Source organism: Vipera berus, assembly GCF_964194415.1.
Source record: "Vipera berus genome assembly, chromosome: 2".
Taxonomy (NCBI): Eukaryota; Metazoa; Chordata; class Lepidosauria; order Squamata; family Viperidae; genus Vipera; species Vipera berus.
Genome location: NC_138203.1, coordinates 130374016 through 130390835, shown reverse-complemented (window position 1 = coordinate 130390835; position 16820 = coordinate 130374016). Strand labels below are relative to the sequence as shown.

General features: G+C 41.6%; 1 protein-coding gene across 1 annotated transcript; it reads left to right on the top strand.

Moving 5' to 3' along the window:
• The first annotated feature begins 3025 nt into the window (after positions 1 to 3025).
• LOC308663220 (keratin, type II cytoskeletal 8-like) lies at positions 3026 to 16350 on the top strand. Its single transcript, XM_081319472.1, has 8 exons — positions 3026 to 3230; positions 6118 to 6178; positions 6268 to 6363; positions 7385 to 7549; positions 9720 to 9845; positions 11339 to 11559; positions 12450 to 12505; positions 15300 to 16350. Exons 1-8 carry the CDS (start codon positions 3049 to 3051, stop codon positions 15485 to 15487), a joined length of 1095 nt encoding a protein of 364 aa, XP_081175598.1. The 5' UTR covers positions 3026 to 3048; the 3' UTR covers positions 15488 to 16350.
• The last annotated feature ends 470 nt before the right edge of the window (positions 16351 to 16820 follow it).

Sequence of the window (16820 nt, the reverse complement as noted above, 5' to 3'; positions counted from 1 at the left end):
TGAACAACCTCAATCACTTAGGCAGCATATGAGGAGGTGAGAGCTTTTACACCTTCTGCTCTTGAGTTATTATTGCCAGAATGCTGCATCAACAGAGATCTGGAATCTTTGGAGAAAAGTTTTCTCCCTGGATTTTCCTGAGTGACCCCTAGCATCCTTGCCATGCACCCTAAAGCAATAGAGCTGAGCTTGAGCTGATTGTTCCTAAGAAGTACTCTTTTTAATACACAAATAGTTCCTCCCAATGTTGTATAATATCATGAATTTGTCAAAGCAGCCTTGTACCCTTCTCTTCAGAAACCATCCTTAAAACTTTCTGGTACAATAGTTATGGGGAGACCATCTGAAAGAAAGGAGAAGCCAAAAATGAGATTGAGCGGAAGGGAAAACGGTGTTGGTGGCATTTGGTTGACCACCCGAATGAGCAGAAAGTGAGGTTTTCCAAGATAACACTAGTTCTCACCAGTGCTTTTTTTTGTAAAAGAAAAAGGTGCTGGAACTCACACATGTCATACAACCTGCTTTGCCTACTCTACAAGGTTCCATCCAAAAAAGGTGATGGAACTCCGTTCTGAGCGTTCTGTGAGAAAAAAAAACCTGGTTCTCACCATGTCTACTCTCAGCCTGTTACTCTTCTGGTTCTCTTACTGCTTCACTTCCCATTGTTCCTCTTCCCTAAGGCAAAATGGTTCATCCGAAGCTGTGTTTATGTTTTATAATATATGCCCCAGTCTTTCATTAAGAGTGTGAACTCCTCACAAGACTGTCAAACTGCAGTTACTCCATCATTAAAGCATCTGCTTCTTCAGTAATCTTCTGAATTGCTAAGTGCATTCTGCCATTAAAAACAGGTTCTGAGTTTCAAGTCTTGGCTAACTATGCTTCAGATTAAATGTTGGCTCTCCATCACCAATGTTTCCTCTCCTGCCTTTATAATGGTCCAGATAAGATATATTGAATCAAGGCAGGGTGACCAAGGACCTTTTAAGACCCTTCTGCCTCAAGCAGGGTTGTTGGGAGATATGCTTCAGCAGTCTCATCACACAAACTGTTCTTGACCTTTGAGGTGTTGGGGCTGTGTTTTGAAAAGTTAATTAAATATTGTTCCTGCAATAGTGGTTTTCAGGTATGCAATCACTTAAATATGTTTCCAGACCAGAGGTGCACTCCCAAAGCTTTGGGCGTGGCCCCCAGAGTGCCTTTGAATTGTAATTTGTAATGAGTGGAGCAAAAAAAAGTTATTGTAGGCCTGAGAGAGGTAATCAAATTGATTGGGTCTAATTCAAATTAAATCACACTTAACTTTTGCTCTTGCCTTTCCTACACTTTGAAGTGCAGCACCTGGCCTTGGGCCACTGAAAGATCAGTGTACCTTAAGCCCAAAAGAAGCCGTGTACATTTTCACCTTGCATTTCTGGGAAAACAGAAATCTGTTTGTTGTCCTTTTACTCGGGAGCAGGCTTAATCCACAGAGAACCTGGGAATTGTCAAGTTTGCAGGGCAGCACAACAAAACACTCTAAATTGAGATGATAAAATTTCCTCCTGCAAGTACTCATAGCTATATAGGAGGGAGCATTTTCAAATTCCGGTTTTGCTGATTTTCCCAACCTGGGATTCTCTAGTCTAGAACTATTGGACTATGATTTCCATCTTCCTCAGCTAGTGGGAATAACGCAATGGAAGTGTCTCTTGTTGAAACAGACTATTATTATCAGGATAAGCAGGGAAGTATGTGATGCAAAATCTTTTTCATGACTCTTCTGCTACATTTGATTTTAAAGTGAAATTACTGAGTTATTTTTATATTATTTGTGTTTTCATTAGCCCAAACTAAACAAGAGCTGCTACAATTTTTAGCTGTTTCTTATTCTGCTCTGGCTTTCCAATTACTTGTTTTTTTAAAAAAAAAGTTGTTTAAAATAAATCAGATCTTTTTATTTGAGGCTACAGGCCATACTTGATTTCTTAATGGAGGCAACTGCTCACATTCCAGAAAGTAGGAGAGTCTGGGATAGAACTAAATTAAGTTAAATTAAAATCAGATAATATGATTTCCCATTGGGAATTTAATATTCTGTTTATGTTAAACTTTATATTCTGTTTATGTTAAACTATAAAGTTTAGTGCCAACTTTCAGAAATATCCTGGGGTGAATGGCAATCACACTAAAGGCTACAGGGTTTCAGATTGTATCCTTTTGATCTAAAATAAAACCTGGTATGTCCAGAAAATAACTTGTAGTAGTTACACTTCCTCAACCACCTTAAGATTCCATCCAGGAAACAACACAAATAAATTATGCAATGAGCCCAGAGGCATACTGCTTAGTATGTATATCTTTTGTTCTCAGATGTTTCTAGTAATTGAATAGTACTTAATAGTGTGCTAAATTTGAGAAGGCCTGCTGAATCAATTTGCTTGTAGCAGGAACTACAGCTTTGCAAGTTGCTCTGAACCTTTTCTGACTATGGGGTGCTGGCCTATCTTAGGCTAGTAGAATATGGCCTACCTTAGGCCAGGAAAAATACCAGTTTGAATTCTGATAAAAAGGATAAATGGGGTGGCCCATATCTGAAAAGATGCAGAGCTTTCATGGGTGCTGCTGAAGTATCAGGAATTTACTTCCTAGTCTGTTCCCCTTAAGGGACGCTGTGGCTCAGTGGGTTAGGATGCTGAGCTTGTCGATCAGAAGGTTGACAGTTTGGCGGGTCGAATCCCGAGTGCCGCGTAACAGAGTGAGTGCCTGTTACTCGTCCCAGCTTCTGCCAACCTAGCAGTTCGAAAGTACGTAAAAATGCAAGTAGAAAAATAGGGACCACTATGGTGGGAAGATAACAGCGTTCCGTGCGCCTTTGGCATCTAGTCATGCCGGCCACATGACCACAGAGACGTCCTTGGACAAGCGCTGGCTCTTCGGCTTTGAAACGGAGATGAGCACCGGCGCCTAGAGTCAGAAACGACTCGCATGCATGTGCGGGGAACCTTTACCTTTACCTTACTGTTCTCCCTTCCTTCTCAGGTTCGCTTCCTAGAACAGCAGAACAAGATGCTGGAAACCAAATGGAGCTTCATGCAGAATCAGAAGACTACACGGAGCAACATGGACAGTATGTTTGAGGCCTACATCAACACCTTACGTCGGCAGCTGGACAACCTGGGTCAGGAGAGGGCAAGGCTGGATGCTGAGTTGGCAAACATGCAAGGCCTGGTGGAAGAATTCAAGAACAAGTGAGTGGGGTCTTCTGGTTCCACTGCTCTGGGTATGCTGGGGCTGGACAAAGTAGCCATCTTATGCTTAGAACTGTGGAAATTCCACAGCAGTCCTTCAATCTGCTGCGATAGCTTGGTTTACCCAAACTATTTTTTAAATCCCTGCCACACATCAAAATTGTTAGCGGCTGCTAGTGGGTTGTCTTGTTTTGGGTTTTGCTATCCTTGTGTTTGATTTTGGATTGTTATGATAGCCCCAGTCTCTTAATTTTGACCTGTGCCAACCAGGTGCCCTGTACACATTTATTTGATGTAATATAACCCCCCCCATAAAACTAATGGGTCAGAGCTGGAAGGATAATGTTAAGGATTTATTTATCAAACCATGCTAAACAAAGGAATTGTACCAGAATGCTGGGCAAGGATTATTTCCAGAAAAAGGGAAGTGGTAAACCAAAACCAAGATCTCTAGATCTCTTTGAAGAGTGTCTGAGGATGGGAGGGCTCTGCCAGTAGAATTGTTCAGTCCTGTTCCTCTATGTGGTAGCACACCTGTCATCACACATCTGGGTGTCTCTTTTGTACCAAGCAAGATTGTTGTTAGGACAAACCGCTAATGGGAGAATTACCTAACTCGTTTTGCAAGTGTCTGTTCTTAATGGAGGCAGGGACGTTGAGGACAGCCTGCATTGTTAGTATGTCATTCTTCCCTATTGCCTTTATATCTTTACAGAGGGATATCTCTGGGCTGGAATGGCAAGTTGGATGAGACTATTTTACAATGGAGGGAATGGGATATTGTTTTAAGAATTTCCAGCTTTCCAAATACTTCTGACATTGGGAGCTGGACAGGAATGTGATGCCTGGAAATTCAAGGGTGTCTCTTTCTAAATAAAAAGAAAGAGTTTGATGGCAGTAATTTGGGATCTTTACCTTTTTCAAAGAGTCATCGTGTACAGCTCGTCTTTCTTAAGACATTTTCAAAATAGAATGTTACATCTGTATTCTCTTGGTTGTATCCCTTGTAGAAATAAGAGAGCTAACAACTTAGGACTGGAGAAAGTGGGTGTTTGAGCATGGGAAGAATGGCTGGTGAAAATGACCGCTTGGCTGTACATATTTTTGGTTTCACATCCTGGAATTTCACATCCATTCTTGAGGGTGTTGAGGAGGAGGCACAATCTGTGGTATCTTGAGTTTGTACCCAAATCAGCTGTTCCTTGCTATGCCACATTCTTACTCCAACTTTCCCAGTTCCAGAACTGCTCCACATGAAACCACATAGTTAAATTTGCCATCTGCAGGTTTCACACACACTCATCTTTATAAAGGTAGATTAAGGGCTGCTTGAGCAGACAAAAGGGTAGCTGATGCTGAATGCATTTTGACACTGCCAGGTGGTCCTTGGATTATAACCATTCGTTTGTGAGCACTCGAAATTATGGTGCTAAATGGGGGAGGGGGAGAGACTCATCCTCAGAGCTTCCTGCCTGCTGCAGCAAGTCACAACCATATGGTTTCAATTTCCGATGTTCCCTCCTGGTTTTCCATAACCAAAGTCAATGGGAAAGCCAGCAGGAAGTCACAATCGTGAGGTCTTCACTTAATGCCTGCATGGTCCTTGTTTAACGATGGCAACTGGGATTGTTGTTGTTAAGCGATGCGGTCATCTGACAATATGGTCACATGCAGTGGTGGGATTCAAAGATGTGAACAACTGATTCTTTGTGTGGATGCCGCTTCTGGAAGTCCATTCTGGACCTTGGCAACAAAAAATTAGCTACCAACAAAAAAATTAGCTACCGGTTCTGCCGAAATGGTGCGAACCAGCTGAATCCCACCACTGGTGACATGTCATTGTGCTCCACAATTACATTGCTTAGCAATGGAGTTTCTGGTCCCAATTGCCATTGAATCTGTAATGTGCACCCACTTTCAAGTATTGTGGCCAGAAAGCAAATGGATGACGGTATCCCTAAACTGCTTTGAGTCACTATATGTATACTGATGCTCTAACATCTGGGTCTGTTGTGAGGTGGGGTTTTTTGGGGGGGGGAGGTAGGGGAACTGGTAGGCCCAGTTCTTAAGCACTGTCTTTTAGCCATTTTACAGTTTTATATTCTAGGGTTCCTTGCTGGCTCCGAAGGCATTTCTGCAAAAACTGTTACTGTAATGCCAGTCGATGGTTGACAGGTTGCTGTGCAGAATGCCAGCTTTTCCTATGTACCTTTTTAAAATTAAAATAATGTAAATAGAATTTTAAAAAATTGTCAAGACAAGATCCTGAAAGGCAGCCTAAGCGGGAACAGACATATTATATCAGGAACCTCAGCAAAAGACTGCAGGCTTGGATGCTAAGGCTGCCGTCCTAGGAATTCTCTGGACTTCTGAGTGTTTTGCTCCTGTACAATTTTCCCACCTGTCCAAATAACGCAGTTTACTTCGAACTTACTGTGAAGCTGCCATGTTTTTCCATGTCACTCTTTAAACAGAATACTATGCATAAATGAATACTGACCAATGGAAGAGAAGAGTTGTTGGTAATGTTGAATAATGGGGGCCTCAGGGTCTTAAAATGTAACTTTTGGTGGGAAAATATGACTATAGTCTTACACACACGTAATCTACTGTATCCTGCCTTTCTACTAAAATATTAGAAAAAACAAAGTTAATCAGAAAATAACCCTTTAAAAACCATGATAATCTTTTAATTTAGGGCCTTCCCCTTTTAACTCCCAGCACCTATATTTTGGCAGTGATTAGTCAGGGGATGCAGCACTTTGCACAGGGTCAGTCAGATGCATCGCCATTTTTGCATATTTCTAATAGTGATCCTAGCACAAAGTGCTTAGCCTTGGACCAAATTGCACGTAATAATAACCACTTAACTTCCTTTGTCCTACAGGTATGAAGATGAAATTAACCATCGTACTGAGAAGGAGAATGAGTTTGTCCTTCTGAAGAAGGTAAATGGCAGGCTGATCATGTTTCTTGGTTAATTATCACAATTTTTGAATTTGGTGTATGAGTTGTTAATGGTGCATTCTTCCCTCAGGATGTGGATGAGGCTTACATGAACAAGGTTGAACTGGAATCCCGCATGGAATGCATGACAGACGAGGTCAACTTCCTGAGGCAGCTTTATGATGAGGTAGATAGTGGATTGAATTGAGTGAAGAACTCAATTTTTTTTAAATGTATCCTTTTTGAAGAGATGGACAGGCCAAGAAGTGTGGTGTCTGGATCAGATGACAAACGGGCATTTATGGTCCCTTTCTACATACTGAAACAGCCCAGACTGGCCACTGCAGCTAGTTTCAATGAAGGGAATCGGTCCTTTGGCTTGTTAACGGGGCTGGCAAGCTAATAAGAGGCTGCACCAAGATAGCTCTGGTGTTGTGTCAAAGCCTTTAAAAAGTCCAAAACAAGGCTGTATTCTTAAGTATTCAATTATAGTCTGCCTTTCTACATAGTGATATTTGGATCTGGTTTCCATTTCTGCATGAAATATGAGAATCGTAAATTGTAGTAAGCTTGCTATTTTATTACAAGGGAGAACTTTGGGGGTGGGTGGTTTGGGGGACCCCAGTTAATGTTTGTGTGGGGAAAGGGCTGCAGAGAGAGAGGGGGGGGATGGTAATGCAAAGGAAATAGAGCCAGGATTTTATTGGGGCTGGTGGGGAAAGACAGAAATGTTTAGCCTATTTTATGACCTATATTAAATGTGGTTTTTCTTTCTCTGCAAACCGGACAGAAAAGGGGCTGTCAGGTTGTGGCAGCTATGGTTAAGAAATAGCTCTGAGGCTGCAAAAATTTGGAGATTACATTCAGCTTTGATGAGGATGTCCCTCACAAAGTACAATTTGGTATGGTTTGGTTTGCTAGGAAACAAACACATTTTTTTTTACTGAAGGCTTCCCCAGTGACTCAGGTTTGACAAGGTTCCTCTTCTTGGTCTGCAGAAGTTCGGGTCGAGGAAGCTCAGCCCGTTCTCTCTCTTTAACCATCATTTAAGTAGTCCTGCCATTGGTTCTGAGACTTCACCTGTTGAATAAGAACTTTCTTGCCCGTCGAGAAATGAGTAGGAAAGATTTGAATCCTCACCTCACGGTTCCCTGAGGGTCACCTACTCTTTGATTTGGGATAAATGTAAATGTTACCTTTTGATACAGGAGCTGCGTGTCCTGCAGTCTCAAATCAGCGACACCTCTGTGATCCTGTCCATGGACAACAACCGCAGCCTGAACCTGGAGGGCATCATTGCTGATGTCAAAGCCCAGTATGAAGAAATTGCTAACAGGAGCCGGGCTGAGGCAGAGAGGATGTACCAGATCAAGGTGAGCTCCGTGCTGACTCTGGCTCTCCTTGACTGTACCTGATGAAAAATTAATTCTCAATGAAGAGCTTCAGTCCTCTCACTCAAGTTTTAGGAGTGGGGATAACCCATTTCACTGAAGGAAGGAAATGACGAAAGAGGAGCAGCATCCACATTTGTCTTCCGTTTGCTCTCTCCGTTTCCTCCTCTCCACCCCCTTTCTTTGCATAGCCATGGAATCTTTATCCCACTCTTTTATTATTGAAAATATTGGCTGTTTTATGGAAAAGTCTAGACAATCCCAATATTGCAATAACTCTTTATTTTATTGATGGATTGCTTTGTCAAATGTCTAAAAGTGCCTGATTCTGTGATAACTCTGGCTAGTGTTAAAAACAACTGAAAACAATAACCAGCAAAAAGGAGAGATTAATAATAATAATAATAATAATAATAATAATAATAATAATAATAATAATAATAATAATAATATAATAATAATAATAATAATAATAATAATAATAATAATAATAATAATAATAATAATAATAATAATAATAATAATAATAATAATAATAATAATAATAAGTTGGAAGGGACCTTGGAGGTCATCTAGTCCAACCCCTGGCTCAGGTAAGGAAACCTATACCATTTCAGACAAATGGCTGACCAGTCTCTTCTTAAAAACTTCCAGTGTTGGAGCATTCACCACTTCTGGAGGCAGGTTGTTCCACTGGTTAATTGTTCTGTCAGGAAGCTTCTCCTTAGTTCTAGGTTGCTTCTCTCCTTGACTAGTTTCCATCCGTTGCTTCTTTTTTTTTATTACATTTATATCCCGCCCTTCTCCGAAGACTCAGGGCGGCTTACAAGCTTAGCAGTAGCCTTCATTCTATGTATATGCCTGCTTATTAGGGCTTTCAGCCCCCCCCCAAGCGGCATTATTACAAAGTCAGCTTAATTGCCCCCAACAATCTGGGTCCTCATTTTACCTACCTCGGAAGGATGGAAGGCTGAGTCAACCTTGAGCCTGGTGGGACGCGAACCTGCACTAATTGCAGGCAGCTGGTGTTACTTAAGGAGGCATTAGCCCACTGCTCCACCAAGGCTCAATGTCCTCAATTGTCCTGCTTTCGGGTGCTTTGGAGAATAGCTTGACTCCCTCTTCTTTGTGGCAACCCCTGAGAGATTGGATCACGGCTATCCTGTCACTCCTAATCCAGGAGGAAGTTCCAGTCCTTTCTTGGGCACAAAGCCATTTCTGAAAAAAACTTTCCAAGAAAACTGCAGGCATTTGTCCAGGCAGTCTGTGATTGGAACAGAAGGAGAAAAAAAAAGAAGAACATAAGCCTCAACCTTATGAATTTGGAATTCCGTTTTAGCAAGTGTTTAATTGGCTTGAATGGAAAATATTTATCAGATCATTTTACTGACCGACTCCTATTCAGTTGTGGCCTCCATTGTCCCCTGGTGGCCTTGGTATCCTTTCATGGCATGCTGGCCAATGTTGGGGTTTAGTATCTGAGTTGGGGTTGGGGAAAAAAAGTTTGGTATCTAGTATTATAACTTGGGGACAGTATAGTAATAGCACTATTATCCCAACAATGGAAGCCTTATATTATTTTCATTGCAAATACAGAAGGGGATTGAGACTAGGAGATAATTACTTGCTTGGGGTTATCCAAGTAATAATTGTGGCTCATGTGAGGTTTATGATGCATTTCTCGGTTTATGATATATACTTTAGGTTGTTACTCAGACACTCATGGCAACTTTGGTAGACCAGCTGTTTGAAAGGAAATGGAGGATAGATAACTAGACACTTTCCTCATAGATTATCTTTTACATTTACTCTTGGCTCAGCTGGGATTGGGGAATGGATATCAAAATCAAACAAGCAACATTATATCTTTAGGTAATATTACCTAAAGATATAATGTGACTTGATTTTGATATGTGAACTTAACTATTGTGGCTTATAACGCATGGATTATTGTTCAAAAGGGTATGCAAAACTGGTTTGTTCAACAGACCATTCTTAAAGTAAACCAGAGTTTAGAATATGTGTGATCCCAATCAGTGAGTTCTCCAATGTCTTCTGCCTGCCCTCAAGTAATCTAGGTTTTCTTCAGTTCTCTGTTCCTGTGGCCTTCCTGTCATCATAGCTCTGGTCCCCTCTTATCTTTTCTCTTTAGTATGAAGAGCTCCAGAATGTGGCAGGCAAGCATGGGGATGACCTCCGCAGCACCAAGAATGAAATCAATGAACTGAACAGAATGATAACCCGGATACAATCCGAAATCGATGGTTTGAAAGGCCAGGTCAGAAATCTGTCTTTTGCAAGCCTCCTTAAGTTGGTCATGCTAGCTCTCTGCTTTGCCCCAAGGAACTTATCTATTGGTCTTCCCCAACCTTCTACCAGCATCCAGAGTTATTGAGCCACAGCTCCTACAGTCACCGACAACATGGATACGGGTGATATGGTTCAATATGTCTGACAGTACTAGGTCGGGAATGCCTGTATTAATAAGCTCAGCCTTTTCAGGGGCAGAAAGTGGGGATGAGCCAAAACCTGATGGCAGTACCCATGGTTGTGTATGTAAGAGGTCCTTAGTACAGTCTCATCTCCAACTTGGTTGGAGAACCAGTGGCCTCCTCTATGCTGTTACTGGCTTATAAAGGTAAAGGTTCCCCCGCACATGCATGCTAGTCGTTTCCAACTCTAGGGGCCGGTGCTCATCTCCATTTCAAAGCCGAAGAGCCAGCGCTTGTCCGAGGACGTCTCCGTGGTCATGTGGCTGGCATGACTAGATGCCAAAGGCGCACAGAACGCTGTTACCTTCCCACCGTAGTGGTCCCTATTTTTCTACTTGCATTTTACGTGCTTTTGAACTGCTAGGTTGGCAGAAGCTGGGACGAGTAACGCGCTCACTCTTACATGGCACTTGGGTTTCGACCCGCCAAACTGCCGACCTTCTGATCGACAAGCTCAGCGTCCTAACCCACTGAGCCACTGCGTCCCCACTACCGGCTTATAGCTCCTCCTAATCTTGAAGTCTTGGGCTGTAGGAATGGTGCAGATTCATGACTTGGAAGTAAATGCCTGGGGAGAGACTGACTTTTGTTTGACCCCTTGAAGGCCATTCAGCTGATCAGAGGATCAGTTGGCTTTTTCTTTTGTGACCATATGATGGTTAATGTCTGGGTGTTGCCATTTGATCTATCAGATAAGGGGTGTGGGTTGTTGGTATGGTTGAAGGCCTGGGAATGTGGGTGGGTGATACGGAAGGTGAAAGGCAGCCTGTTAAACAGAGATGAATTTTGAGCTGTTCTTGCTCTCTGAGACTAGCGGGGAGATGGTCTGTGCTCCTCTCTCCATTTTATTCATGCAAATTCATGCTATTTCCTCCTACGATAGGCGGAATATGGCTATTCTGGGACTCTGCACAGCTTCTCACCTTCATCTATAGTGTATAAAGATTTTTGCAGGAATTAAAGGAAGGGAACTGGATAAAGAGCCTTGCTTTTGGTTTTCACTTTCCTGGAGGATAAATGGGATTTGAAAAGTATAGGAGTCATTCAATCCAATTATAAGGAAGTGCTTTGATCAGGCACGGTTGTCCTCATCTGGGAAGAGACAATATAGAGTTCTCTTTCCTTACCTTTTGGCTATTTTTCCAGGGCCAAATCTGACCACTGAATCTCGTTCCCCATCTCACGAAAGGGCGGGAGTACTGCAAAATTGTGGTATTCTTTCCACCCCTCTCTTGTTTCCTGATTTTTGAGATTTGAGCTGCCTTTTGAACTCCTACAGCGTGCAAGCTTGGAAGCGGCAATCACTGAAGCAGAGGAGCGTGGGGAGCTGGCCGTGAAGGATGCCAACGCCAAGCTGTCTGAACTGGAGAGTGCTATGCAGCGAGCCAAACAAGACATGGCACGTCAGCTGAGAGAATACCAGGAGCTGCTGAACACCAAGCTGGCCCTGGATATAGAGATCGCCACCTACAGGAAGCTGCTGGAAGGAGAAGAGATCAGGTAAGGATCAGCCCAACACATGTACTATGTACTATAGATATACAGTAGTGGCCAAACTTGTGTATTTTTGAGGTTTGATGGCTAATAACACCACTTTTTCTTTGGAGTAGTACCATAAAGTTATATATCAATGGAAAGATAATTTAATCAAGAATGCAATGCAACAAAGTTTGTTCAATTATCTGTACTGTATTCTATGAAAAGTTATAGCCAAATAACCAGAAAGAGGAAGCACAACTTGCTTAGGTTGATACCAGGTAGCTTTCCTTCATCTGATTGTAGCCAATGAGTGTGAGTGTTTAGAGAGCCAATCGGGTGTCATCTTGTTTTGGCAATGAGCCAATCAGATCACAGGATTCAGTTATCAATGTCAAGTGTTGAAGCTGAGAGGAGGACATTTGTCAGTGTGCTATCAAGTTGGTTGGTTTTTTTTGTGTCCTTTCATTTAGTGAGCTTGTAAACGTAATAAAATTAATGGTGCAAAGAGCTGCCTGGTTGCTCAGAAGGCAATGTAAAATAGTATTATTAAGTGAACAAGGCTACAGTTAGATATATACAGTTAGAAATTTTATATATATATATATATATATATATATATATATATATATATATATATATATATATATATATATATATATATATATATATATATGTGTGTGTGTGTGTGTGTGTGTGTGTGTGTGTGTGTGTGTGTGTATTAGTGATCTGTGCTTTAGCCTAACACAGCTGTTGAGATCATTAGTGCATCAAGAAAATGTTCAAATTTTGTTCATGTTCAGCTTGGCTGCAGAACTTGTTCTGTGGGACTTATTTTTTCTGACTTAATGTCATTCTTGACTGATTTTTTTTGGGGGGGGGGCTTCTCTTCCCCAACTCTCCTTCTTTTACAGACTGGAGTCTGGAATGCAGAATCTCAGCATTCAGACCAAGACAACTGGTTATTCAGGTAAGCAAATGTCACATGTTGAAGAAGAAGTGAAGGGTGATCGAGATATCAATGCAAATGTCAGAAATTAACCAGAGCAGGGAGAATCCTATCTTTATTTAGAAGATTTAGAGAGCCGCCCAATTCACATAATTGTAATTCTGGGTGGCGTACATCTTATAAAAAATATTTGATTGCCGAGTTAGAACTCAACATGTTTCAACACTGTTGAGTGATGTTTATTTCCTTGCTTTCATTTGTGAACCTGTTTAACTTGATACCTGCCCTGATCTTAACAAAGAACAGCTTGTCTTCTGCCAATTTTTTTTTCCTAAGAGGAAATAAAATAATTTAACTTCCTCTATTTTACAAACTGATGTAATCAATCAAAATTGTAATAATATTTCAGCATATGAATTTGGATGTCTTCCCTAAGTGAGGGTTGGGTTTTTTATGGCTTAAGTGATGCCCCCCAAGTTCTGTTTTATTACAGTGCCTTCCCCCCCAGTTTTCTTATTTGAATGAATGAATGAAACTTTATTGTCAAAATACAACCATGTATACATTGAGATTGGCTGAGCCTCCCTTCGTGCCCCCACCCCCTAGCTTACAGTGACACAAACCTTCCATCTTATTACACCATGTGAACTAATTGCACAACACACTGGCCTCGCAAGTCAATCATGCATAAAGTATATAAAATTATTTCCCGTTCAAAAGCCTAACAGCCCATGGATAAAAGCTGTTCTTCAGCCTGTTGGTACGGCTGGCTATACTCCTGTATCTCCTACCTGATGGTAGGAGAGTAAAGAGATACCGTCCAGGGTGTGAGTTGTTCCTGAGAATTTTCGTCACTCTTCCAAGGCAGCGAGTCCTGGCAATGTCATCCAGTGGTGTCAGGGGACAGCCCACAATGTCTTGTGCTGTACTCACCACCCTCTGTAATGCTTTCCTATCTGCGGCTGTCAGACCAGCATACCAAACCACAATACCATACGAGAGGACGCGCTCTATAGTAGACCAGTAAAAGGGTCATTAGCCGTTGTTCTCCCCTGTTCTTCCACAAGACCCTGAGAAAGTGAAGTCTTATGTTGGGCCTTTCTGGCCACCTGGTTTGTATTAACTTTCCAGGTCAGAACTTTGCAGAGGTAGACTCCCAGAAATTTAAATTTAAATTTCCATTGGCAGTTGAAATAATTGTAGATCAGTTGGCACAGAGGAACACATGCCAGTATGAAGACAAGCCAGCCATTTCAGAGGACAAACCATCATAGTTGAAGCATGTTTGGCTGGGCAATAAATAATTTCTTATTTTTAAAAATTATTTCTTTATTACTTTTGTTTGCCACCCATCTCGCCACTCTGCTCCCGCCAGCAGCTTTTCCCATCTCTGAGCCCTGTTCCAGTAGATCTGGAGGGCACAGGGTGGAGAAAAACTAGTTTTCTGCATTAAAAAAATTCCTCTTTTATTTTGCAGAAACAATAGTGATAAAAAATAGGCACTCTGAAATTGTTTGTCCTTCAAAGATCAAAAATGAAGACTAGCTTTGGCATAAAGTAGTTGCAAGGATGTACCCATGATAATGTAGCAAGCAATTGCCAGGGCCATATTTTTGAGACTTTATGGGTAATAGGTTGGTTTTTCAAAAATTAAAAATTGGTGTGTTACTTTTTTTTTTAAATGGGGAGAAATTTCAGGTGTAAATGAGGGAGCTGTGCCGTAACTGGCAGAAAAAGAGGCTGGGAGGTAGGGATTGTCCATTTCTTGCACAAAGCATGCAGCTTGCAAACATCTGTGGAGGTCTATTAAATGGAGGGTTTTTTTGGAACGCTCTTGTCAACCTGGTGTGTTTCAAATGTGTTGGAACTAAATTTTGATTATCCCCAACTGGATGAGAAACTAATAAAAGTTAAAATTCCAATACATTTGGAGAGCAGCAAGTTTGTAAAGATTGAGATAGCATTTAGTCTGTTCCCCCCCCATTTGCAATTTTGAGACCATTTTGTCCAAGTTTTTAAGTCATTGATTTCTAGAAATTGAAATATGAGGCTGTATCCACTCCTCTAAGCTTGAAGAAATGGCTTGCTACTTATCCTTTCCTCGTCCCTATGTGACTTCAGGTAGTCCTCAACTTATGGCCACAATTGAGTCCAAAATTTCTTTGGCTAAGCAAAACAGTTGTTAAAAGTGAGTTTTACCCCCATTTTATGACCTTTCTTTTGCCATAGTTGAGTGAATCACTGCAGTTGTTACGTTAGCAACATGGTGGTTAAGTGAGTCTGGCTTCCCCATTGACTTTGCTTCTGGGAAGGTCACAAAAGGTGGACCACCTGACTCTGGGACCCCTGAGTCATCATAAAAGTGAATCGGTTGCCAAATGTCTGAATTTTGATACTGCAACGATTGTGTGAACAAAGGTCATAACTCACTTTTTTCAGTAGTGTTGTAACTTCCGTCACTAAATGAACTGTTGTAAGCCGAGGACTACCTGTATAAGGTTGCCACAGTCTTTTTAAGATGAGAGCAATAGGGGCAATCTGAAGTCTTATTTTAGTCTCAGGTAATTCCTTTCATCTCCCAGTCCTCACCTTAGGGAATTTGGCGTGCCAGGAGGTGCCACTATAACTGGACAAGGTAGCAAGAGAGAGGATCATCTCCCTCTGGGAAAAGGAATGAGGAAAAATTGTGCGTGTAACCGCTGCTTATTGTGACACACTCTTCCCATTTCTAGATACAGAGATAAAAACTAAAATAAGATACCAAATTCTGGAAACTGCTCTTCGCTCCTTAACCATTTTCTATTTCTTTTTCCAGGTGGCCTAAGTAGTGGCTTCAGTGGGTATGGAGGTGGTTACAGCTCTTACTCAGGTGGTGGATATTCCATAAATATGTTGCCCATGGAGAGCTCGGCCATCGGCAAGACCAAGGCCATTGTCATCAAGAAGATTGAGACTCGGGATGGAAAGCTGGTGTCTGAATCCTCAGATGTGCTGTCAAACTAGCTCGGTGGGGTCTTGAGCCTGGAACCACTGATGGTTTTAAAGTGCCTGAATCCAATGAGCCTTTCCTAATTTAGCTAAGATGATGAGCCACAGGTTAGAAGAGAGAAGAAATGCCTTCGTTCTCTGACTGAACTTTTTTTTTTCTAGAAGGAAGAATTTATGTTTGTCAAATACTCATGGACTACAGCTCCCATCAGCCCCTTTCTGGCCATGCTGGATGAGGCTGGTGGAACTTGGGAGTCCAGCTGCAACCGGGAAGTCCACAGCTGCTTTAGAACATCACAAAATGTTGCTACTGAACTTGCACGAGATGTGATCAGGGAGAAAAGAAACAGTAAGGGGCACAACTTGAGGGCAAAGAAATCTGCTTACCCAGGGGATCTCGTGGTTTTGACAGTATCCCCTCAGTGGGGGCAGCTGTTGGAAAAAAAGACAGGGAAGCCGCTTTCCCAAGCTAGGGTCAATGAGAAGTCTTAACTCTTTTAGACCACTATATGCAGAGATGACCTACTCAGAATCGCTGTTTGTAGTTTTCACGTTGTTTAAAAGCTGCCCTGTTGTATTATTCACCCCTCTTGCTATTGGATATCATTAGGTCAAATTTTCAATCAAAACCCAGGCTTGGAAACATTTTATTTTGAAGGACGGGAATTTGGGGGAATTTCACCTGAGTGGCTCCTATCCATGAATCATTACTAGCAATCTAAAGATGATGGGATGGCAGAAAGAGATAAAAGTGGAAGCTGAGTTGGGCAGAAGCACAAAGGAAGCTAGTCTGTAGAGATTTTAGGAACTTCACATGGTTTTCATTTTCTTTGAAATAAAAAGGTTTTTCTTCCAATCTTTGATAGTAAACGGCTTACGTTTTCTCTGTGCGTTTGTTTTTCTTACGGGAAAGCCAAAGATAAAGGTAAATGGAAAAGCAAGAGAAATCCACTCTTTCAGGTCTGATAAAAAGCATTCGGTGCTTTCAAAACATGGATTGTAACATTTAGGAATTTGGGAGGGGTGGACAACCCCCACAAAAGTTCCCTTGACATTAAAGGTTACTGGCCACTGAGGTTGCTTCCTGTGCAAATGCTCCTGCATTGCAGTTGAGATTTGTTCCTGATGTTAACTAATGCAAATGAACCCTCAGTGACACAGAATTTAAAATGGTGCACATGGACAGGTCATGTTCCCTTAGGGATGTCATACTGTTGTGTGTTTTTAATTTAAAGCATCGTTTCACGTGGACTATGAAACTAGTATCTTATTTGGTGCTAACAGGGTGAAGCTAGTCTGAGGGATCACATTCAAAAATAACACAGTGGTGCCACTTTCCTTTCTGAGA